Source organism: Ammodytes marinus (genome assembly GCF_949987685.1).
Source record: "Ammodytes marinus genome assembly, chromosome: 2".
Taxonomy (NCBI): domain Eukaryota; kingdom Metazoa; phylum Chordata; class Actinopteri; order Uranoscopiformes; family Ammodytidae; genus Ammodytes; species Ammodytes marinus.
In genome coordinates, this window is record NC_137231.1 from 21740469 (window position 1) to 21767089 (window position 26621).

The 26621-nt window shown below is 40.5% G+C and overlaps 1 protein-coding gene across 1 annotated transcript in view; it reads right to left on the reverse strand.

The window, feature by feature from the left end:
* The window catches only part of pde4d (phosphodiesterase 4D, cAMP-specific), a 143584-nt gene extending 122334 nt beyond the window's left edge, over positions 1 to 21250 (reverse strand). Inside the window, exon 1 of the mRNA XM_080047821.1 lies at positions 21069 to 21250. Within this exon, the coding sequence (XP_079903947.1) occupies positions 21069 to 21223 (155 nt within the window). The 5' untranslated portion in view covers positions 21224 to 21250. The remainder of the gene's footprint in view (positions 1 to 21068) is intronic.
* Between the last annotated feature and the right edge of the window lie 5371 nt (positions 21251 to 26621).

Here is a 26621-nt window from a genome sequence, read left to right on the forward strand (position 1 = left end):
ATGGCGACATATAATTGTATATGCTGTTTTATAGCATTTGAGCGATAGTAGCCTACTGATGTAAACCTAAAATGCAAAATCCTCAGCTGGAGATCGTTTTGTCAACACCAACGCTGTTGACTGCAGCAGTTATTTCCTTCCTAACTGCTGCCTTCTGTTGTTCTTTGATGCCGCTTGTAATGCTCCGAAATGAAACTCTTTTTTTTCTACTTTCGCTGTTATTCTGTCAATTTCTACCTCAGATAAATTCCTCTTCTGTGCCGTAATTCGCATATCCATGTCGTAAAACCTCTGGGCGAGGCCTCTAAACTGAGAAAATATAGGGGTGGTGGTACGATCGTTTTCAGCCGCCGCATTTATCAATAACGGCCTGGCGTACGCTGAGATTGGCGAGATACGACTGTTTGATAAATACCACGCGACACCTGGCGTAGGGAGGTATTTGCGCCAGAATCTGCACCAGTTTCCACGCAAAATTGATAAATGAGGGCCATTGTGTGTATCCTTGAATCTGAGTATTTATACAGATGGTGAATGACACGCTGAACAAATACTGTAAACATTGCAGGGGGAAACTGTTTGTGTAGAAGCTTTCCAGAACTAGGCCATAAGAAGCATTTTGAGAAAGATGCACGGCTAAATGTATGAGTAAAAACAGATCTACAGCATCAGGGAAAAATAAAGACTTTTTAATTTTGCTTTTACAAAAACATATATCAGACAACATTTACAAAATAATAATGCTGTGAAAATGTCCTTGATATGGTACCAAAGTTTAGGAAAAATCAGGTAGCTCACAATCATTATAAATTGTAAAATCCAGCAAAGCCAGGAAGCCATATCCAACTTGTGATAATGATGTCACCGAAGGATTGCTACACAATCTGAAGATTTGTACTTAGTGTAGTGGGAGCCCACAAGACCGGGCTCTCTATTCCTCCCTATGGGTCTTCTTCAAAATCCATCCCCTGTTAATAAGAAAAAGGGACTGGGCCCATTTAATAGAAAGTATAATCCCCCATACTGACATGAATATGAGTCAGGATACATTGTCTTAAAACTGGTACTCCACCAAAAATCTTTTCAATATCAAATAAACGCATACCCATACTGGGTATGCTACCCAGTAGGTGTGTTAGTAAGCAGTAAATAATAACTGCATTCTCCATACGGAGCTTGACATGCTGAACTTGAATTCATGTCAGTTGCAGTGGGTCAGGGAAAAAATAGAAACTGTTCAAACAACTCCTGCAGCAGCACATTCAACATGCATCCAGTCCATCACTATACTAAGAATATTAATATAATAATTTTGATATATTATATATAAAATAAAAAGCAAAAATATATGTCAATACACTGCTTCCATTTGCATCCTGCAGAATAGGTTGTGAACAGTTGTTTTTCACATCTATGTTTGCTTGCATTTTTTGCTGGCAATAGCATTTCCCCACGCAAGCTGACAGTAAACGCAGTATTAAGCCATATTTGGCAAAACAATTACTATTTGTTAATGACTGTAGTGATGAACTGGTAATGTCTGAACCTTTCAAGCTTTATTGAAAATCTGAAAATGGCATTAATTTTTTTTAAAGAGGACCTATGATACTTTTTGACTTTTATGACCTATAAACGTTGTTATAATGATTTATAGTCATGTTTAACCATACTAGCGTATCAAATAATGACGTACATGCATTAAGACGTATTCCCTGCTGACCGTCTGGGGTGCCTGTGCAGAGCACTAAACACTAGGGCAGCCGGTCGAGAAGTCACGTGTTCAAAGCGGTTCAGAATTTCCGGACATTCTTTTCGTCACACAAGCGGATGTTTCCATCAGGTTTCCATGTATGGTAATGCAGCAACATGCCCCCACCTTCCTGCTCAAGTCTGCCTCGCGCCCATGCTCGCGCCACTGAAAGTGTTCCGGAAGGAAGGTAACCAATCACAACGGAGTGGGGTTTGCAGGAGGGGCGGAGAAGCACAAAGCTGAGTGTTGAGAGAGACTGCAGTGCGCGCTCAGATGAGAGGAAGAGTTTCCCGAAAATCTACATGTTTTTTTGTGATGTGATTCGTGTCAAGTTGCTCTATAGCAGTTTTTAACAAGAAATTAAGACCAGAGAAGTAGTATAATAGGAGATCTTTAAATAAACATCACTGATGAACCATGAATTATTCAGGCAATCCTTCAGATGGGCTGCTTCCCATTTTAATAAATATCAAGGAAAGAAAATGCAAATTACAGATGACCTTCTGTCTCTTCAATATAGTTATACTGTGCACCACAAAAGCGGCAGCATAACTGCTGGTAAGCCTTAGCATTTGACAGTTTGTGTGTCACCATAAACACTTTCAAGTTAAATAGTTTTCTGACTATCAAAACATTCAAGCTGTATTCTACTGTATACCACAAACAAAAGGAAGGGAAAGAAACATTTATTATCTGGCCTTCTAATTTTGGCTTGGTCTACCAACTCCAAAGAGAAATATCTAGACCTTGTCACCTTTGCCAAATGTTTGCTTCTGCTTTCCACCATTGATGCAATGAAGGATATATACTATGAACTTGCCAGGCTTAAGGCCTGATGGGAGTGGCAACCAATAAGAACAAACATTATTTTGAGCTGGAAGTAGCAACCTAGCGCAAAAAAAAAAAAAAATTGCAGATAGCACTTGTAATAATGATAGTAGGGGAATGTATTCAAGGCATTTGCTAAAAAAAGGGTCCATTTAATTTACACTTTTACTCTTTTATTTTGCTTAAAGCTGGGGTATATGATTTCTGATTGGTCAGAATTAACATGAGCTGTACACTTTGACCAATCAGAGCGAGGCTCAGATTCTTTGTTCTTATTGGCTGTTGGGACTGTCCATTCACTTTGGCATGACTTTGTTGGTGTAGAGCGTGTCAGGGAGGGACCATAGGGGAGGGAGCAAAGAGAACAAGTGGAGCGGTTGAGGTATTTGGATTTGAATCTCTATCCCAACTGCCATTTTCTCCCGAAATCCTCCACCCCAGCTTTAATTATCATTTCTACAGGTAAATCCCATTGAGACCGGAGACTCTTTTTCAAGAGAGACCTGTTCCCATTCCCACGTTACCATTCACACACACATTCATACACCAATAGCAGGCTTACTATCGACATTCACACGAGGCAAGGTGGGTGAAGTGTCTTGCCCAAGGACACAACAACCATGACACAAGTGGCAGGGCGGGAATCAAACCTCCAACCCTTTGATCATCAGCCGACCCGCTCTACCACCTGAGCCACTGTCGCCCCATTTTATATTAGGGCACGGGCAATCTCCTCTCAATCAAGTGGATTATCTCTATTGTACCTTTCCTGTACTGAAGAACATAGTTGTCTTGTTATGTACTTCTATGTATTGTACTGTTACGAATGTAATGATTGATTGATATTTAATGTATGGGTTTTTGTTGCAGATGTTGTCAGCACTTTTCTACCCAAGACAAATTTCCTCTGGGACAATGAGGTATATCTTATCTTATCCTAACACTGATGTAAAGCTAGAAGAAGGCTGCAATTCAAGCTCTGGGGATGCAACCCTGTTTCTTTCATGTTTCTTGACCAGAGAAGGCTGGATGTGATGTGAAGTGTATGTGGCAGGCAGGTCTTTAAATGAGAGCTGACAGACGCGGCAGAAGACATCTGGTCCCAAGAGGCCAAGCATTCAGGCCGTATATGCTAAAAGAGGAAGGGGAATCAATTGACATAAACAGCATGTATGAGAGCAAAAGAGACAAAGAGAAAAATACCATAGGAAAGCTGGAAGGATAAGATGAAAACAGCGCAGTAACTGTATGTCAGTATGTGCACACACCCGTGTTGTTATTTTTGAGCGTGACTGTGTTTGCGTCAGTAAATCAGGAGGTGAAGAAAAAATGCCTCAAGAGAACATAGTGATTGAAAGAGAAAAAAGGGGAATTGGCAGTCGGAAAAAAAGAATAGAATAATCAAAAGCTGAGGGAAGTAATCAGAGAAATCAAGCACCATGCATGGCGCATTTAGAGCCCTGCATGACTGACAGCTCCCACGACAGCTCCCTTCAATACAGTTTGAACACTGATCATTTTCATGGAACTGACTGTCAGGATGGTTATCTCCTGTGAATATCTCCAAGTAGATGTTATCCAATAATGTTGCCACCCTTCTATCTGTTGCAACCTAACTGCTATATTACAGTCATTGGGTGAGATCCTGTCATATCATTGTGATATCACTGGATGTGCGGAAAGGTGTTGCTCCCCAATGTTGTCTACTTGATCAGCATGCCATTGAGTATAAAGTATGATTTCTGATTGGTCAAAGTTAACATGAGCTGTACACTTTGACCTATCAGACCGAGGCTCCGATTGTCTGTTCTTATTGGCTGTTGGCACTGTCCATTTACTTTGGCACGACTTTGTTGGTGTAGAGCGTGTCAGGGAGGGACCATAGGACAGGGACCAAAGAGAACAAGTGGAGCAGTTGATGTATTTGAATTCGAATCTCTATCCCAACTGTCATTTTCTCCCCAAATCCTCCACCCCAGCTTTAAGCATATTAATCTGCAACAGACAATTTTCTTTTAAGTCTCACTCCTGGCCAATCCCAATGATAAGCAATCCCACTACCACCCGCTTTAAGGGAGAGCCTGATCACCACCACTTAAACTTCCTAGGAGGAACTTGTAAATGTTAATTAAATGGTCTAATATTTTCTCTGATGATCATAAACGAGGCCGTCGGCTAAAACAAGGATATTTTTATAAAGTTTTTATTTATGCATTTGCCTAACACCGTTTGCATTGTACATGCTTCCACTCATGCAAATATTAAATCATTTTAGCAAGATATCTCTTTCATTATCAAGTAGACGATAATCAGTCCTTTTCATTTGAAACTTAAAATGTCTCAAACTACGGAATTCTCTTAGCTCCAAAAAAGATTGAATGGTAAAAAAAAAAAATTCTACTAATAAAACACAAGTTCTCATTTATGCCACTGATGATGTTGTCCCCAAGGAAATGGATATTCTTGGCTCTTATTAACGTATTCTGGTAAACCTATAGTCCTTATCTGGGCATATCTAATGGCAGGGCTTTGAGTCTGGACCGACATGTAAATAGCTTGGTTTGCTCCTGTTTTCACCAGTTGAGAAACATTGTCAAACACCAGGATGGAGATGATTATACTACATGCCTTTATTTCATCCAAGCTTGATTATAGTCATTCTCTTTCCTCTCTTTATAGCAAAAAAACAATTGGTCCAAAATGCTGCTGCTGTCAAGTTCCTGACAAAGTGTTTCAAAAGGTCCCACGCTACTCCAATCGTAAAGTCTTTACACTAGTTTCTCTGTGTTTCTTGTGTGTTTTTGGCATTTATTGTCTTAAGCTCTTTCACTTATTATTTTTTTTTAAAGATTATCTTTTGCATTCTCAAGCTTTATTTGATAATAGGGAGAGAAACAGAGTTGAAATGGGGAGACAGAGAGGGGGGATGACATGCAGTAAAGGTCCACGGGTCGGATTTGAACCTGCGGCCACTGCGAAAAAGACTCAGTCCACATGGTATGCTCTCTACCCACTACACCAACGCAGAGGCCTGCTTGTTTGTTTTTTGATGTACTTTGTGACGCCTGCTCTTGAAAAATTAAATATATAAGTAACAATTATTATTAATCATTTTACAGTCAGCTTTCAAGTTGCATATTGATAAGTTCTTCGGAAGGTAGTCAAACAAAGCAACTTTGATGAATATTAAAGATGATGCGATTAGTGGAGTTCTGCAATACCCTTTTCCTTATAAAGTGTTATTGATGCTGACAAGTAATTACTGTTTGCGTAGTTGTCTCCGCAGCTTTAATAAAGATATCTTGAGAGAAATACACAATAATTTAAACGTCCTTATTTTTTTTTTTCTCATAGCAGAGCCTAGACCAGAGCAGTCACTAGACCAGCCAGAGTCTTTATCATCCAGCTGAGTGTAATTTGATTAGTACAGCACAGCAGCTAAGAGCTCAGGGAATCACCCAGCATCAAGCAGGCAGTCTAGAGAGGATTTGGCTTGTAGCCCTTTACAAGGCTGTCCTTCGAAAATGAATTCATGAATTTTATTAGCCTAGCAGATGATCAGTGAGGAAAACGGACCCAGGGGGGAGCTATGGAAAACAAATATATGTTCTGGGTGGTTAAATTAAATGACCAATCTTCGCTTCAAACAAGCTGTGTTTCTATTCGAAATATGACCGTAATAATACAACAATTTCATGGAGCAGCAACACTTTCCTAGAGCCAGTAACAGACATTGGCCTATGACTCCTGCTGGACATTGTTATGTTTTCACATTGGACAAACATGTTCCTTAAGAATGTTGTCTTAAAGCAGTGCTCAACAACAACAGATGTGTGCATTAAGTGTTCATTCTTCCAGTGGAGTAATCAGTATTTATTTTACCCACAACTTACTCTAACAAAATGTCCCTTTTTCCTTTGTATGCAGATATGAAAATAGCTGTATTATGGATTAATCTCAAAGAATTGCCTGTGTCTACCTCAAATCGAATATCTGCTGCAACCTTTTTTGTTCCGACACTGAAATAATAAGAAATCGATTAGAAAATGATATGTTATCACTGCCTGTTCCTCAAAAGAGCATCAAGGTCAGCTATGATGGCTAACCAATTCCACATGAAGAACTCTTTTATAGATTGCTGTCTGTGCATTAAGCTTGGCTAGGAAGTCAGCTTATCCATTCTCTACTCTTTAGAAATGGTGCTTTTAGCTGAAATAACGTTTGAGTTACAAAGAAGAAAAGTATTTATCCCCTCATTTGATATAATTGTAAATATATATGTATACTTTCAGAATATATCTGTTGGCTTGCACTACTTTACCTGCGAATCAACTCAAGCAGATCAGGGGCTGGTTTCCCAAAGCCTTCTTGGAGCCTTCTTAACGCTACGTCATTCGTAACCCCTACGTAGAGTTCCTACTTAACGTTTCGCCTGTTTCCCGAAACGTTCTTTGCTACGAATCTCTTTCGTATGGCATACGTTGGTAAGGTTGGTCTGGAGCGCCCTCAGAGCCTTCTTAGCTCTACCGTAGGGATGTTTCAGCTCTCACTTGTGTCATTTAACTAATAAATCTGACTGTATTTCATATCAAACGGACACAGCGATGACTGTATTTAATAACAAACTGTTCAAAACGATCCAATTGTATAGTGTATATCACGTATATTTAAAGTAGGCTTAGGCTATTATATATTTTAGCAGAATACCATTAACTCTGATTCACAAAGGCCCTCATTTATCAACCGTGCGTAGACCAGAAAAATGGGTGTACGTACATTTCCACGCAAATCTCGGCATTTATCAATATGGACGTGAGCGTAGGATACGCTCAAATCCCACGCCAGCTCTCAGCTCGTGTACGCAAGTTTGTAAACAGCATGGACTCGCAGTGCAGGCTGTGCCGGGTAGCCGATGACTTTGTTGGACAATTATTAGAAGATAATACAAATGCAGTGTTTGCTCAAATTGTGCAGCTTATGTAGTAGGAGAGCTGATTCAATAGTGTGCACACCGGCCACTTAGGAGCGCTGCATGGGACTGCGTAAGGGCAGTTGTCTCCGACTTGGAGCAGCTGAGGGGACACTGAGGCACGAGGGCTGCATTCATTCAAAATGTTAGCCTAAGCAGCCTATTAAATATGTAGTAGGCCTACACTGCTCTTTATGTTAAAAAATACACGGCACAACATTCAGCTTAACATTTTAAGCGAGCGATTTATTTCCACCGTTAACCGGCACGTTTTTCCGATCTGCTGGTGGAGCAGGACAGTGGGCGCTCTCACAGCTGATCGTTGCCGGGTCGGCTTGTGCAGCTGACAGCCGGGCTGACCACTCGTGCTGTCATACAGTAAAACGCAAAATGTGTTATTTTTAGTTTTTAAACCCCTTTTGAGTAGTGCTATCTAAAAGGGCCAATACATTTTAATCATTCACATCTCTGCAGACGTGTATTTCTTTTATGGGGACCATTATCGGACAGTTGGTGCGTCTTTTTCTCCTCTACCACTTATATTATGCCCGCACCCCCAGCCCAGTTGGTTGCATTTCAGAACAGCAACACGCTTTTTTTAGTGGCGATTTTTGAGTCAGACCACTTTTTCTTCGACGTCTATGTAAAGAAATGGCGACATATAATTGTATATGCTGTTTTATAGAATTTGAGCGATAGCCTTCTGATGTAAACCTCAAATGCAAAATCCTCAGCTGGAGATCGTTTGTTGTCAACACCAACGCTGTTGACCGCAGCAGTTATTTCCTTCCTAACTGCTGCCTTCTGTCGTTCTTTGATGTCGCTTGTAATGCTCTGAAATGAAACTCTTTTTTTTCTACTTTCGCTGTTATTCTTTCAATTTGTACTTCAGAGAAGTTCCTCTTCTGTGCCGTAATGTGCATATCCATGTCGTAAAACCTCTGGGCGAGGCCTGTAAACTGAGAAAATATAGGGGCGTGATACGATTGTTTTCAGCCGCCGCATTTATCAATAATGGCCTGGCGTACGCTGAGATTGGCGAGATACGAATGTTTGATAAATACCACGCGATACCTGGCGTAGGGAGGTATTTGCGCCAGAATCTGCACCAGTTTCCACGCAAGTTTGATAAATGAGGGCCATTGTGTTCAAACTATATGAACAAGTAGCCTACTTTTTAGTCATCTAACTGACTTGACAATCAGCATTAACTGAATGGATGCGATGTCCCTCAATATGAAAATAATTTATACGTGATACACTATAGCCTACAGTCGGATCGTTTTTATCAGTTTGTTATTAAATACAGTCATCGCTGTGTCCCTGTGATATGAAATACAGTCAGATGTATAAGTTTAATGACACAAGTGAAAGTCCCTGCGATCGCTGTGGCATCGCCAGAGATACAAACCCCCACATTTCCTTCCGTAAAGCACCATGCGTAAAACGGACACGAGTGACATCCCTGTTGCGCATGGAACTGCCACAAGTCATTCATGGTGAAAATAATTGCTGTAAACAATCTTCATCTCGTCCGCTGTTTCTATATTTTCTATATCTTTTTTTAAATTAGTATAGGCTATGGTAGTATGTTCGACATGGTTAACACTAGAACCTCCGCACTGTGTTCCACACCGGCTCAGCTGACAGCTGAGAGCTGTCAGCTGAGCCCGGGCAGAGTGCGTCGGATTCTCCGCCTCAAAACATGTAAACGTGCGAAAAAATTAATGAATAATCAATTAAAGCTTACCTTAAAATAAGTGTGCCACTGTTTATTGTATTTAGGATTTTAGCTCATTTGGACGCTGTTTGGGCCGTCTGTTTATTTATATAGGCTATTGGCGATATTATGTCTACTTTCAGTTTCATTACTGACCCACCAAGTAACATGATTAGTGTTCTTAAAGATACTTTGATTATAAAACAAGAGTTCCAAAACACAGATGATGATTCAACAAACTAATTTATGACTTTATATTACACTAGAAATGCACGGGTAGATTTGATTAGACAGCATACAGATGCAGCTGCGCATGAAATGAGCAGGAAATGGATAATCGAACTCGGAGCAACTGATTTCAGCAGTGTACGAACGAAGTAAGGAGTGTTTCTCCTAAGACACCGTTCGGGAACCACGACTACAGAGGTAAACAACTTTGGTAAGTCATAACGTAGGAGTCTTCGTAGCTCGCTAAGAGAGGACGTTATCGGGAAACCGTGCCCTGATCATTTGGCTTTCTCCTAAGGGACTGTGGCTTTATCCCATGTTTGACAGACTCGGTTTTCCACTTCAATATGTCTCTCTATCAGCTACTTCCCATTGCACATGCTCATATTTCAAAGCCCATTTAAGTCAACGAACCGGTCTCACGAACATACTCAATACGCTTTCCTTTTCCCCCTGAATGAACAGGTCAATAAAACCCAGATAAAAGGGCTGACATTCACATAATTATCAGCTCTGGCTGCATTACACGCTGTGCGATTCTAAAATACAGAAGAAAATCTCACAAGATGTTTGATGCTGGTCTCTGCTTATGGGAAGTTTAGTAGCATGTCCGCTATTTGTTCGTTAGCATGCTATTTGTTCGTTAGCATGTTCCAGAAATCTTTCATAATGCCTTGGAGTAAAGCCATACAGTACATATATACTATTAGTGGCGGTGGTTCTGTAGCAGCCTAGATGCTGTAGGACTGTGTTTATAGCCGTGATTTGGGTTAAATATAGACACATATAGCAGTTCTTGCCTTTCTCACTTACACCCCTTATACTGGCTAAAATACTCACTATGGCAGTGACAGCCACAGAAGGAGGAGAACTGTCTGGAGAAAAAATCAACGACTGCTAAATACAGCGTGAAGTGACAGGGCAGGGTTAGGTTTTCCAATCTGCCAAGGGGAAAAAATGTCCAGATGGAGAACCTTCCATTCCTTTCCCTCCCTACTTAGGAGGTTTCATTTTTTCTTGTTGTTTCCTTTTTTTCACCGGCAAGACAGAGGAGAGAAATCATCAACCTCCTTCCTGACTGACAGTCCCCTGCAGTGCTCCCATGGCAGGGTCAGGCAGGGCCGTATGGAAGGGGGAATAGGAGAAATGCCAGCTCCTCATCAAAAGATGCTCCAGATTCTTGTAGAGGTCTTGAAGAGGGCCTTGAGCAGCGTCACTGGCCAAGCGTAGATTGTGACACATTTGGGTGATGTGTTTAACCTTGGGGCTGCTGGACCTTGCGCCAAAACCAGCCACTCAGCCACAAACAGCAACATCAACAATCCTCTGGGAGGAGGATTTGCTGTCTCTCTCTATACGCACGATTGATATCAAGTGCATGTGTTGAGCAACTACCCGCCTCTTCATATTAGTTGTCTACAGGGACACAGCCTCGGAAGTTTTTTATTTCTGTCTGCTATAATCAAGAAAGTCGTCTTGTCTTTCTGACTTGCAGCAACAAACTTGGATGCTCAGTTTTTTCATGTGACCTGCTGCTGCCTCTTTAATTGGAAAAGTCGATGAAGTGCAGTTCAATGTAATACACACATGCATTGCACACCACCTCTGTGTCAGCTTATCTGTAAAGTGTGACTATACTGAGTAACGTTATTATTATTATAAAGGTCGCCATCTTCCTTTAGATTAGCTGCATGTTTACAAAGGCTGTTAAAAGGCTTTTAAAATCAATGCAAGATATGCAATAAAAGCCAAGAGGACAAACTCACTGGTGTTTAGACAATAGTCAAAAAGGCAATATACTAAGCTTGTTGTTGCCATGAACCAAATGAAATAACTTGTTTGTCTGTGCCAGTGTGCTATTAGAAGGTTTAAGTGTCATGTAATTTACACATTTGAACCTCCGCTGTCTTTCTTTGACACAACAGCTGCTGTTCTGCTTGTCTTGCAATATGCTGTGCGTCACATAATCACCTCCGTTGTTACTGCAAACAATGCGCCATGAAAAGGACTGTATATTGTGATTGCCACCCCTAATAAAAAGGTGTGTTCCTCTAATGACGTCCAGAACAGATGGAAGCCCTTAAGAGGCACACTGGCATGCAACCCAATGGACGAACAGAAACAAAAAACAATCTACAAATAGTTGTGTGCTGAGCTGTTGTGGTCAAGGGCATAATTTGATTTGGCCTGTTGTTAGTGTGTATGTGCTGGAGTGCAATGTGCCTCTTAAACAACGAACCTCCTGTCTAAAATTCAATTTGTTTCGGCTCATTTGTGAATAATTACCCTCCTGAAGCAGATGTCAAAAGATTGAGTGATCTTCGATGCAGTTGAATTGCATGAACATTTCCTATTAAATATAATAATGATAATAATTACAATGCAGCATTCTAACATCACATGGGTGTTTTAGCCCAGCACAACACTTTACAATGTCACTTCCATCTGTGCTGTCATCACTCCCTTCCCTCTCTCCTCCGTGTGACTGTTTTGCCACTGTGCAACAGGGACCACTCTGTCTGTCGGCTATAGACAAGCCAGTACGCTTTTCTATAGTGGACAAATAACTGGACCTGCAGGCAAGTATCACTCATATCTGAAGCAATGTATTTATTTATTTTTACAAAATGAAGAAAGAAAGGAAACAGTGAACTTGCTTGGCAGAAACATACATCCTTAACAGTCACTTAAGCCAGGCAGCTGAGGTGACCTTCTCAGATTTCATTTCAGTTGGTCTTTTTTTTCTTTTTTCCTCCCTCCTTCCCAGAACAAGTGAGTAATTAGAGCAGAAACATTTCCCCAACACACCCGGGCTGTCTGAGTGCAGAGCTGCTTTTTGTATCTATCTTTACATAGCCAAGACTTCACTTAAACTGCAAACATTACATTACATCCTCAAACACAAGCTACTCTGGTATAATAATGTGCAAGCAAAAAGACCCAGCACTTTCTCAGAAACGAGCGATTCAGATTCATGTGCATGTTATTTCAGAGAATGTGGTCGCTGTGAATTAGAGGTGAGGTAAATCCACTCTCTCTACCAGAGAGTAGTTTCAGTTACACACATGAAAAAGGATGATACTCTGTGATCCTCAAGCTAATGGGGGAGTAATCCCTTAAGATCAATAAACACATATCGTAAAGGACACAATGTGGCTTCTGCCTGCATGTGTTGTATTCAGGGAAAAGGGCATATGAATGTTGCCAGTGAGCTGCCTTTAGTCAACGCCTACCTTTCATTTCCATCAGTATCTTATGTGATTCTACACCGAATCCACCATCACTGCCTGCCAAGTGTGCCATATATAGCCCGACTAACAGATATGAGCAGACTCGTAAAATCCTGTGATACCTAAACCACTCACTTAAGTTAACCCTTCTGACTTTAACCTTTGTTTGGACAGATTTACGCATCCTTGAGGATACATCTTTCTGAGCTATTTCACACAAAAGCGCCTGTGACCTCCCTTAAAAATATTGGGAAAAAAATGATAAGTTGTGGAAAAGGTATGAAGAGAAACATAAAGCTCTACATTCTAATGGTGATATATATTTTTTCAATCTCTTTTCTTGTTTCCCTATTTCGCTACCGACCGACTTTATCCATCCTTCCTTTGCCATTAACAATTGGCGGGGATAAGAACTACTTTCGACAGTTTAAAACAAAAAGTGATGTTAAGCAAATATCGAGTATATAGGCTGAGCAAAAATGTCATCTAACGCCCTCAAAGTTAAGTACTAAATACGAGCCAAAATACTTATCCGCTCTCTCGCATCAGGCAGGCAGGCACACGCACATAGGCTACACACACACACAACGCCCATCTTCACCGAGGGATATTAGAAAGACAACACAACGATGAAAGGTTTTGTCCCCGTGGACCCTACCGTCGAAGACCTTGAAACGATGACGGCCACGACATCCTAGATTTCTTCAGCCCGGGTCGGTGCCCCGTGTCCACCGCGTAAGTCCGGTCCATGTTCCTCGGCTTGAGGTATCTCTCGGTGTCAGAAAAGCCCCTTTGTCTCACTCGTTCGTTCTTGCGCACAACCAGCGCGTGGTGGTGGTGGAGGAGCGGAGAGAGCGCTGGCTGATGAGACTGCTGCCTCCACAGATGTTTGGGCGCCTTCGCACTCACGCCGGTTCCGCCGCCGCCGGCGACTAGAGACGCCGACCCCACTGTCCCGCAGACAGGGTCCATCCTCCTCGCCACGTTTTGGATGTCAATTATAGATAGGCTATGTATATTTTCGGGAAATTAAAAACACTTCGGGAGCATTCGATTTGAATGACCCGAGTAAAGGGATTTTTCCCCCCAGGATAAAAAATAAAATTAGTTAAATTAAGAAAAAGCCCCGAAGGCTAAATTATAACCCTCGAAGTAGCTTTATTGAAAACAACTTGTTATTTTTTTCGCGCTTCACGTCCAATTTTGATCTCGCGTAGGCTGCAAGTTTAAATCCACAAACTTTATCCTCACTGCCCTGCGGAAACACACTGGATATTGCAAAAAATAAATAACCCATTTAGGCATCACGACGTAAACCTCAATAACAGCAGGGTTTGGAAGAGGGGGGGAAGTGTTCACGAATGAGGCTACGATGAGAAACTCTCAATTGAGTCCGCTTTCCAAGTGCACCCCGTTTCCTTCGTGCACTCCCATTTCAGCAAGGTGCCTTTGTTGCTGCGACTGTGCGAGATGTTCAGTGCAGGACACTCCACACACGGGCGCGATAGGTTTCTCCTCGATATCAAGCAAACTTCTGCAAACCCCCGCAGCTGTAGTCCAATTGACGGACGGTCCACGCGTAAGTCCATCCAGACATGACAACAACACAACACTGTCGTCCCCCTTCTTCTCTAGTGCCCTGCAGGAACAAGCGCCGACGGATAGGTAACGTGATAATACATTAAACATGAGGGACCCACCCAGAGCACCTCCCATGAAAGTCTCCGTGAGTGAAACGCAGGAGGCGGGAGTGATAGTCAGGCCAAATCAATAAAGCGACACACGAGCAGCTCATTGATCCAGTAGGTATAGTCCAGATGAGATTTGGGTATTTGGTAGTGCTGTTGAAGTGGACATACACTGGGGAATAATGTACTGAATAGATTAGGCCTACTTTGCGTAACAGAAGTCGTAAAACACCCTGTGAGTAAAATAAGCTCACCTTCACACAGTAATTCATTTAACTGTGGGTCATTGTGATGTCAGTGCAGTGGCAGAAGTGCAAACATCCAGCCACCTTGTAAAATATCTCCCTCCTCTGCTCTGTTTGTTTGTCCTCATTCCCCAGGGAAGGGGATTTCAGGGAAGGCTGCTTTCATTCCTTCCTCTCCCTATACCACCATTTCAGCTCAAGCCCATACTCTAGAAAGTCACTGAGTGGGGAATGCAATCTCCCCTGCTTTAATAGTAGAAACCGTATCGAGAAAGAAATAAGGTGACTAAAAACAGAATTGGCAGGTAAGTGTAATAGTGGTGGGAGGTCACAGAGCAAAGAGAATAGGTGCACATGTGTGCCACACATGCAAAAATTAGCAGCTTGTGCATTGACTCTGGGTTGGTTCACCCTTACCAGCTGGAGATAACCCAACTCCCTGCAGGGACACACCGATACAGCACATGCAGCAAAACTGAAAAGTGCTCATACTGAGAGCCGATCTGAAACTTAATTTATATATTGATATAATGTATTTTACATTGTTTTGATCATATGTCACGGGAAAGGTGACTCCCAGCGTGCAGTGGAAGTCACCCTCTTCAAACAATATACCGGATAAGCAACTTTGAATGTTAGCACACCTTGCATAAATGTTTGTGGCTGCACTTAATAACTTTGTAAACGTCTGTTGAAATGTTAACCTGTCAGCAGTAGTTAATATTGTTTATATATGCCGTAATGTGCTGTCAGTCAGCATGTTGAAAATACTTAATATATCTGTTTTGATATGTTATCTTCGATTTAATTTAGTCACTATCAGTGCAGTTGATAATTATCGATTCAAGATGATTAGTATCCTTGGGAATACTGACCTTATTAAACAGAACATGTTATCAACAAATACTGATCGATTCACAGTATGTGGTGTCCTAGTTAACACACAATATTTTAAAACCATCCAGGATTTAATTCAAATTTGTACTCATTTAAGAAACCTAATGTCTAGTGTCAGTCTAATGTTACCTTACACATAGAATAATGATTCCAATCAGTTCCACACAACAAGCTAAAACAGCACTGGTATCCATGCACAAATAGTTGGGTTTTGGAAATTGCTATCATGAAAATGGGGTCCTTTCATCAGTATCTATCTGTATGTATATTTTGTAGAAGTGAAAAAGGAGGGAGAACAACTGTTCATTTCCAATTGAACTGGAAAATCAATGTACTGATGGATGCTTGTTTTGATCCAGCACTAAGCCAATATCCAATACTATTATTGATTATGATACAGACTCTGTCAGTATAAATGTACATCTAAACACACCTGTGCTTCAGTCCATTACGTTGGTAATTTAATTTTCCTTTATCTAACCTCAAAAGATCAATTGAGGGGTGACCCTCTTTTACAATGACGTTGAAGTTAATTACATATACAATATACAATGAAAATACACAACAAGCTTACAAAGAGACAACAACAATCAAAACATTCAGATCAATTAAATGAAGCAGAATAGCCTAAAAAGCTCAAAGCAGTTTTACCAAGCTCAGACCGGGTGTATGGAACATATAACATGAGCATGTCAGTTGAGCGGGTTTGATAAAGCTGAAAATAAGCAGCATTTCTGTCAAATAGAGTGGTAACTTTCCGGTAATTAATTATGCTATTGGTTGAACAAACGTCATAGATAATTATTTGTATGTCACTGATGAGAGACAAAGACAATGGCACTGGTAGTGTTAAATGGGCAGAATCATTGGCCTGTGCAGTAACACCACAACAGTCTCATTTATCCACAGACAAAGTTTATTATTCGTTAAGCCATAGTGTGGCATGTCTTTCATTCTTAATGTTTCACAACTTTATATCTTCTGTGCTCAATTTGAGATGAATGAAGCTTGAAGCAAAGTTAAGATGTATGGGCTTCTTTAAAATGCTACATATCACCCAAGTCCAACATTTATTAACCTGTCAATACCTATGTGTTGTTATGAGAGTAGTCAAATTGGACTGATGTAGTGTTAAAATGTTGGAACATGACTGATGCCTTAATACAATGGGTAGGCTTTTTTTCAGACAAAGATGAATAATGATACGTCGAAACAGTTATATAATCCAAGCCAATAATGTTGTCATGCCTGTACTACTGTATATTACGAACAAAGCACTGATCTCACATCAGATTGTGTTTCTTTTTTCGGTGCTGCAGGCAATTGGACAAAAAACCTTTCGCTTTTGAAGTACTCTTCCAAGAAGAAGACAAAAAAAAAACAATGACATAATTGAAAAAAGTCGATACCACCATCTGAAGTAGAGGAGGGAGTGACAGGCCTGTCCAGCCTTTGTCTACATTCAAGATAATCACACAAACCTCTTTTTAAACTACCCAATTTTTACCCAGTCAATCTAATATGCTTTTCAAGGAGTGCTCAGTTGTACACACTTGGGAAAAGTTTGCCCTTTTCTGAAATTCACATAAAAGTTTGCTGAGAGCACAGGTTACAAATTAATGCCTGATACTTTTGGCATAACCACACTGATTGAATGGAAAATATTCTAGTTTTTACTGTGTTTCTTCATTATGGGAGGCACAGACTGTCTACAGTAATGTTGTTAACAACGTAGATGTGTGACACACTTAGCCACTGACAAAAAATGTCAGAAACATAGACAAGAATACACTGACTGTCCTGGAAACCAACATGTCCTTGCAGCCATTTTTCAGTGGAGAGAACTATTTAAAAAATGTGGTGCATCAGAAGTGCCACAAAAATTGTTCTGCTGTCTAAGAATATGAAATAACAAAGTGACACCAACATTTCTTGTTTCCCTATGAAGAAGTCTCTAAGTCAATAACACTCTCTTTTTGTTTTAAGTGTCTCTACCAAGTCTACTAATTACATATTCTCCAATTAAAGCTATTCTAACAAGCTTAGGCCTTTACAATAAGCTGTGCCTCACTAATAATTTCCATATAGTTAATTCACAATGTGAGAGCCCTGCAGTCCCATCATCCAAATCAGAGGAGCACCACTTTGTCCTTGCCAGCCAAGTCAACGCTGTCTTCTGTTTACATGTATAGTTTTCCCCCTGACAGATAGTGGTGAGCATTTAATTAGTATGACATTTCCAACTAGCCGGATATACTTCTGCACCGTTTGCAGTTGCTGCAAAGTTAAGTTATGACTTCCACATTGAACCACTACCTTCGACACAGAATGCTGTTTTGTTATGTTGTTTTTCGGTCTTTCCCCAGACAATCAAGCTGATTGGACAATTGTCGTCTGTCTCTGCCAGACATCATTTCATCTGAACCACTGTGATACCTTCTTCAGCACTCTCAAGGCGGGCAGGGTGTGATTTTTCTCTCAATTGGTGTATGGTCTGGTTTTCCGAGCATGAGGGACTGAATGCACAATAAAAGGAGTGCTGAACATTTCCCATTTGTTTGTGCCCTTTTTGTGTTGTCCAACTGAGAAAAAAAAAATCCATATACCCTCCAAAACTTTGACTTTAGGATACGTTAGACAAAATGTCACAAATATAACATATAATAAATAATAATATATTATAGTTTAAAAAAAGAGATAACTGACACGTATAAGACCACTGTGTTGTAGATTAATCCAAGCCACATTGCCAAATGTGACAATACTTTGTGGCAAAGGTTTTTCTGAAACAAAAAGGGAACAAATCTTGATTGTGATATTCTGAGAGGTTGCTTTTATCTTCTTTATCATATTTCTGAAAGTCAATTACATTTTGTGTTTTAAGATTAGCAAGTGACAGTGGTGACAAACATAAATCTATTTGTTAAATTAATGGATGAGTCACACTCCTTACAGCTTGTAGACAGTCAGGGATGGTTTCAATACCAGTTGTTTGCATAATAACGATACACATCAAGCATATTTCGCTTTACTGTCAACGATTTTTCCAAGTAAGTGATTTCCTAGCTTTCAGACTGCCATTGGTTCCTGTTCTTTTCGCCATACGAAACTCAATTTGCAGAGACTTTAAAGTTGTGTTGGAAAGGTAATCCATCACACTGAAAATTCTGTCGCCTGTATATGTATTTTCAGTTTTCATTTGTGTTTGTTATGATCACGCGGCAGCAGAAAATAGGATGGATGTTATAGCTTTCTTTGTTTTTATTTTAACTACACTCTGCAAAATGAGAGTTGACTGTGGATTAACACATTTTCATACATAAAAATGTGTTAATTGTGATTAATATTATGACGACTTAAGGTACGGCCACACCAAACGCGTTAGGCGCGGTAGAGGCGTAGAAAATCGGCATTTTTGTATAGGGAACCATTGTTTTAGGTGCGTTGATGCGTTACTCGTGGTAAAGCCGCACCAACGCATCAACGCGCGAGTTCAAAAAATTTCACTTTTTACGCTCCAACGCATGACATTTAGCTGCGGTAGCCAATCAGCCTGGAGAATGACCCGCAGTCACGGACATCGGCACCGTGGGAGGACAGTGTACACAGAGGCTGAGAAACACTGAGGAGGAAATGTATTTGCGGGCGGCTGGTGCTGTATGCCGCTCGGGGTTAGAAGACGTGGGGAAAGTGAGCCAGGAGAATGGGCTTCCTGGTTAATTCAGTGAATATGTGCGGCTGTGCTTGAGCACCGGTCGGATAGCATTAGTTAACTCACCCGGTTGTGTGCGGCCACCACCTCCATGTAATGAACCCAAACATAACGGCTAAGTCCGGGGAACTTTCACGACAAGTACAGCGAAGCACCGGTGTTTATATCTACGCCAGCCAAAGTCCCCTGTCACAGCCAGGTAGGGTAATATATGCTAATTGCCTTTATTTTGTACTGCCGTGCACACAATGCTGCTGTACTAAATGTGTTTGGTATGGTGCTGCCTTGCTGTTTGTGTTCATTTCCGAGAGGCGTGAATCTGCAATGCTGTTTTAAGGCTATTTGTTCCATTCAGTTGCTGTTTATTTGTCTTTTGGCACAATTGTTGGTCGTGTTGTTGTTGTTTTTGTGCGGACGTGATCGCTGTTGTGTCGGGTCGGGTCTGATCGCCTCCATGGTTGATTAGGGGAATAAATATATCGGGAGGGAGACTAGCTGCGTAGGTGTGTTGGGCACGTTGAACCATTTTTTGACACAAAATGATCAAGGGCCAGATCAGGTGCGTTGGGCGCGTTGGCCACCGCACCCAGCGCGTTTGGTGTGGGCGCACCTTTACTCTGCCACTTGAGGTATAGTTGTCAGTTTATTGATTGTTTTTCCTACGCAGGCTAAGGATGCTGAACATAGACTCTAGGACACTCGGCAGCTTTGAAAGTTGCACCCAATAACTACCGCCTCAAACTGTTCTGGCAGACTGTACTGCAGCATCTGACCCCACACCAGCAGGGTCAGGGTCATCTAGCAGGACTTGAGCTCTCAAACTCACCACTTGTAACTTTACCCACACTGCTACACTTTACCTTAAACTTGTTGTACTTCAAAGTACAACCTGTTTACACAAGTCTGTCAGAGTATTGTATTACATTTTATTGTATTGTATAGTATTTTTATTTTATTTCTATCGGTTAACCTTAATTTCCATCATTTATTTCCACATTAAACACATATTTACAACCAGTTACTGTGGTATACAAATCTTTTTCTTCTCATTGCAGTCACCACACTATATATATTTAGCAAACAACAACAAATTATGCAGATTATGTTTTCCTCTTCTTGTCATTTGGTGGTGAGTATCACTGATTGTCTCCATGTAAACATGGCTCTTTATCCAGACTTAGCCTGGGGAGTGGGTCAATCTTTATTTTGATGAATCGGTGGGATTCACATTATTCTAATCAAAATGCAGAATTAAGACCAGCTCAACAATACCAGTCGAAAATATATATTTGCACAAAAATTATTTAGTTTTGACATTGCCTTTAAGCAGCTGACTGTCAAATCTTGGATGTTGTAGCAGCTTTAAACTCAAATTATACAAAGAGTTGTTCTGCTTAAAACTGCATTAATAATGCAACAATTACATAAATGAAACAACTAAAAGTAAAGGCAATGAGATGTTTACTCTGATGGAGTGATTATTACAAGAATATTGTAAGTGCTTTTAGGGAGATTTGTATACCGTACTGAAACAAATGGAGTCTCAAAAATGTGAGTATATTCTGGGAAATGATGGCAAATATCTAAAATACATTTAATTTACATTTATAGCAGATGAGTTAACCCACCAGTAACCACCATTAAAATACCTGCGAGCACAGGGCCGGGTACTTAGCAAGTGATGTGTCTTCTGTCACTTTAGTTGCTTTATTGATCCACTGCAGCCTACTCTACCCTTACTCTAATGACCCATTCCAAGAGACATTTTGTCAGTGCAAAAGACGCACATCCGTTTTCCTACCTGCTTGTGTCAGCAGAGGTGATGGCAATGAGTGGTGGAGTTCGTAGTGGTAGTGTGGTGGGCCGTGGTGGGACCGTGACTGTGTCCGTCTCAGGCCTGCGATCACAGTAGTACTGTTCCGCCTGTCTGAAAGCCAGAGGGGGCAACTGGATCATCCGGCAAGACAACCTCCGTACAAGGAAGGGCTCCAAGCAGCCGACTGGCTCCGGCTCTGGGGAGTCCGACGAATTGTCAGACACCTGGATGAGAGGGGGAAAGACGGGTAAAGAAATTAAATTATTTAAAAGGAAAAGAAAGACCAAACACGGGAAAAAAATGAGAACATACATAATGAATTTAATGACAACTAGAATTTTCCCAACAGGGATTTAACAGAACATGCTAAAGAAAAGCGTAAACAAACAGCAATGGTGAGAAGGTGGACTTCAATCACATGGTGTAATTAGTCAAATTAGTAAAAGTTTTCATTATACCGTTAGTCAATGTAGAAGGTCTTTGTGAAAAAAGCTCAATCTCAGGTTTTAGGAGATAAGGTTTTTATAACAACAACTCTCAATGTAATTTCTTGTGATCTCTAGTGAATCGCTAACTTGAATAGAAAAGACACTTCAGGGGGCGCCCTTAGCTCAGTTGGTAGGGCGTGCTCCATTTCACCTCTGTCTCTACACTATCAATAAAGCATAAAAATGCCAAAACAATATCTTTAAAAAAAAGAAAAGAAAAACACTTCAGTTTCCATATTAGTAGCTACACCCAGCTACAACCAGTGCAATTCAACACCACAGTCCTGCAATAAATCCTACCCTAGTAACATCTATAATGTCCCAAAATGATCATAAAGTGTAATCAACACCTCTTTAAATCCGATTAGAACATTCATGTATACCTCCATGAATTAAGACTTTACTGCAGCACAGAGGTGTATTTAATAAACTGTCAACTTAGTGAAAATGATAGTCTACAAAATAGGAAAGGTTTATCTTTTGAATTAGGGATGTTGTTGCTATGTCAATTAGGGAGCATAGTGCTTCCGGCTAGCTTGCTACAGTGGATCTCAGAAGCAATTCAACAAAGCATTGAAGCGAACATTTGCTTATTGTGTAGCGTTGAATATGCATAAGCAAACCAGCAGTCAATTATCCCGCACTGTGCAGTTCCTTCTCGGCTCTAAGTCTTTACGCATTTCACATCTTTTTTTCCCCTTTTTATTTAATCCCAAGATTATACAGTTTTCTTTTAATCTGACAACTCAAATCAAAGTTGTTTTCAGCTACCAACAATAACACTCTTATATAAAATACCTCCCCAGTGCCAAGGTACACACCACACAGGCAAAGTAAGCAACTCGCTGATGAACATAGAGGACTCCAACAGGTAAAGACCCTGATATACTGTCTACCTCTCAAGATGAGATACCAAAATATAACAAGAAGGAGAATGGCTATTGGCTTTACTTCAGCCAAGTGGCCAAAATGGGTCTCCAAATGAATGCTAACATTGCCAGCTGTTGATAGCCAACAGCTGGCTCGTTAGGGCCCTGCACAACCACCCATGTCCATACTTTTACTTAATTTGGCTGATTAGATTGGTAGTCAGGTTAAAGGTTGTAATATGCAGATTGCTTATTTTGCTTGCTTTGTGTCACCACAAGAGAAGCAATTTGTTCTTCTTTATCGAGCACAAATGATAACTTGGACCCTGAAGGGACAGAAGTCAATATGAGGAGCTCAATTGTGTGTCCTTTCGTTGGTAACCTTCCTAAGGGATAGCACAGACCGCACAGAGGTAATCAGTTATTTGCGTATTGAGTGGGTCCAGAACTCTTTAATTCAGGACACAGTTCAATACACACGCGCACACACACACACACACACACACACATACACACACATACAGGGCTGGACATCATTATATAGATTCATTAATCTTGACGCAGACCATGACGCATTTATATGTTCTGTGTAACTAAAATGGTTCCCCCGTTGAGTAAGGGTCACCCATAAACATTAACATTACACACAGATTTTTTTTTTTTACTATTTTATGTTTTGTGTCTTTACAAGTAGAGAGTAGATTTATCTGCTTTGCCAAAGTAGAGGTGCTTAATGGCACATTTGTGGCCAGGGGCAGCCTGCTGAATGAAACACCTACACGCCCTTCGATTGCAAAAAAAATTGTTATCTTGGCAGTTAGCACTATACGCTGCCCCTCAGAGCATTTTGTATCTATTAGAACATAAGTTCCTTGAGTCTGATCTGACTGTGTGTGTGTGTGTGTGTGTGTGTGTGTGTGTGTGTGTCTGTGCTCTCCCTCTTTGTCGTGACTCGTGACTGTTCACTCACATGGTACAGCCAAACACCTCAACCGCCCCTCCCTGCACATACACCCACTGCATCCATCAAGATGCCAATCTTCATCAAGGAAGCCATTGAGCCTTTCATTCCTACGTAATTACCTATATTAGATTCAATTCCACAGATGGTGGTTTACAGAAGGAGCAGACAAGATTACGGCTCACTTTTCAGGAGGCTAAACGTAAAGCAAAAGGGATGATGGATGTAACGAGTCAATAAAAGGAAATGAGTATTAACCATGAACCCGTTGGACAGCATGTTCAGAGACCACTAAATCATTTGTGTAATAATGGCCCTTGCACGTTTTTTATTATTACAATGATGTAGGGCGATGCTCTTCTTACATTTGGACTTGCACTTTATTTTATGCACCAGTCAGTTTTTGCTCTGTGGTGTAACTCCCTTGATCTATATTTGCTGTGTTTGGAAAGTGAATTGTAAATTTCTAAATAATAGACAGATTTCCAGAGTAACAGAAAAACTGAAAGAATGACGGATAGCAAGTGAAAATGATCAAAGGCCATAGGTGATAGGTGGGACATAACGGACTGCCAAGAGTACAAAGGTTAGGACATCCAACAAGTACGAGTGTGTGTTTTTCCCATTGTAGATTATACACACAGTCCTTCATTTTCACTCACTCGACGCGTGCTGTGTCTTTAATACCTGTAGTGGCTCTTTATGATAAGTGGGATCAGTGAAAAGGTTAATTGGTCTACTGTGACAGTGACTCAGTCCCTATGTTACTTCAGATGCCAATTCATTCGGTCCAGTCAAACTGCTTGGCCAGGGCAAGGCAGTTGTTCAGACAGTCTCGTAAACATCCAGCTCCTTGTAAGAAGACGTAAATAAATAGTAATTCTCGATCAGATTCAGGTCAACGTAAATAATGGCAAGTCATTATAAGGAATATAAATAGAGTATTTACAACAAAATATTATAAAAACCTAAATATGTACAGTTATATGTTTAAAAAAGAAGAGCTGTACAATTTTGTAGTAGCGAAAGTTGTCATAAATGACTGTTGGCGAAACCCCAACCCCACTTACGGTGTAAACGAGAACATATTTGAGACTGTAATTTTGTTATTTGGGGGATTGCAGACAAAGATTTAAAAATACTGCTTCTTGTTTGTTGCTGGCTGAAATAACAGCTTTAACTGATAAAGGTTATTTGTTGTTACTCCTAACAAGCTAATCAACATTAACTCTTTGGTTGAAAATAAAACAACAAATTGAACTTCTGATTGGTTTGTATGTTTCAAACTGAAGGTTTCGGTTGTACAGAAGTAGGAGGTGTTACTTCAACTGTAATTACTGGATTTGTTTACACTGTAGAGATAAAGCTACATTGTTGTTCCATAAATCATTTGGAGACTGCGGTGAAGAAGAATTGTATTCACTTCAGCAAGATGAGGTAGGCATATAAATGAGTATTTGTGGTTGAGTGATTTAATAAATCAATTTAATATGGGTCCTGTTTTGACTTGAGCCCTTAGCTTAACATGTATTCGCATGGCCCTGAGAGAAAATTGGAGATGAAAGAGGGTACTGTCTGTGAGGAGTGGACAGAAAGGTAGAACACAGCATAGTTAAAAAAAAAGCATTTATTTAAAGAGCCTGCGGATACAGGACATCAGCATGTATTATTACTGCCAAGTCAAATCTCTTCTTCACCTATTATAAAATATGTATTTTGCAGTCCAGAGCTCAAGTCGATAAACAAGCCTTGAAAAAACGAAAACACATGGGGGCGCCTTTAGCTCAGTTGGTAAGGCGTCCCCCTCCCGGGCCGGGCCCAGCAGCAGACCCGGGTTCAATTCCCACCCGCGGTCGTTCTCTGCAAGTCACTCCCCTCTCTGCCCCATTTCACCTGTGTCTCTCTGCACTATCAATAAAGCATAAAAATGCCAAAAAAAAAAGAAAAAGAAAAAATTAAAACACACACTTTGTTGTAATTTGTGCCTTGATTATTTAGATGGTGTCTTAAAAATGTATGTGAATTGGAATTTATTTGACAAGAAAATGAATTTACCATTTTTCGTGCAGTGACCTTTGATGAAGGCTCCTGGTGAGAGCCTTCTTAGATATTAAGGTGGTTCAATACTGGCTCCATGCAGGTATTTTTCCCACATGCAGATCTCAAATACATGTAAGGACTGACAGACGGCCTCCTCTTATTTCATGTTTTTACAATCCCTTTATCTTAAATCAGTCTTCCTCTGCTTCTCCCCTGGCTTTGTGATGAGGCCAAACGATTTGGACTCCCTTCCACTGTTTCACCTTTCTAATCGTCCTGCTGCACATCAATCATTAGGCATCTGTTTACCATCCGTTTTCAATTTGTAAGCTACAACACAGAGGATCAAACTCGTGGGGATCTGCTATTAAGGATTTTGAAATCCCTCCCTCCCTCGTGCATGATTTATTAATTAATTCATAGAAATTATTCCATTTTGTCAGCAAATATGAAGCCATGCCCTTCTCCATAAACTGCATTTTTAATTAGCAATTTTTTGCTTCTGTTGACCTTTTAAGAGATTGAGATGGCACCAAACAACCGTTGGGCGTTGCTTGGCCTTTTCAATTTTGAGTTCACAGTAGGAACAGCATCTACTTGTAGACAAGAGCTCAGCCCTGACAGCTGTTTTAGTTTGAAAATAATTATGCTGATGTAGAAATTGTGTGAAATTAACATGAATTAACACGTGGAGATATGTATCTTTTCACAGCTTAACCTAGCGATACCATCTTCTGAGTCAGGTTATTACCTGAAGCGAGATGAGAGGCATTCCTCTCTTAGAAAAAATGCAATCACCATTTCAGTATCTGATTACATTATTTAAATGAATCCTACAATATCGTTTGTTTCAAGACTGGAGAGACTGAATCAGGATCCTCTTGGATAAGATTTTCCCCAAAAAACGGTATATTGATATCGGATTATAGGACCACAACATACAGGAATCACACTCAATAGAGTGGTTTTGCTGGGTAACTAACATGCTTCAAAGTTTGGATTCAAATACAGGAACGCAGCATCAACACTTCAAGCCATGAGGTGACTGCATTTACTCAGTATGTGCAACCCTGCATTGTCAGCGCCATCATTTATCTCTGTGTTCTGAATTTAGCAATTGATTTTTATCAGAAAATGAATCTTAAATGGATTGTGGGTAAAGCCCGGGAGCAATGGGAAA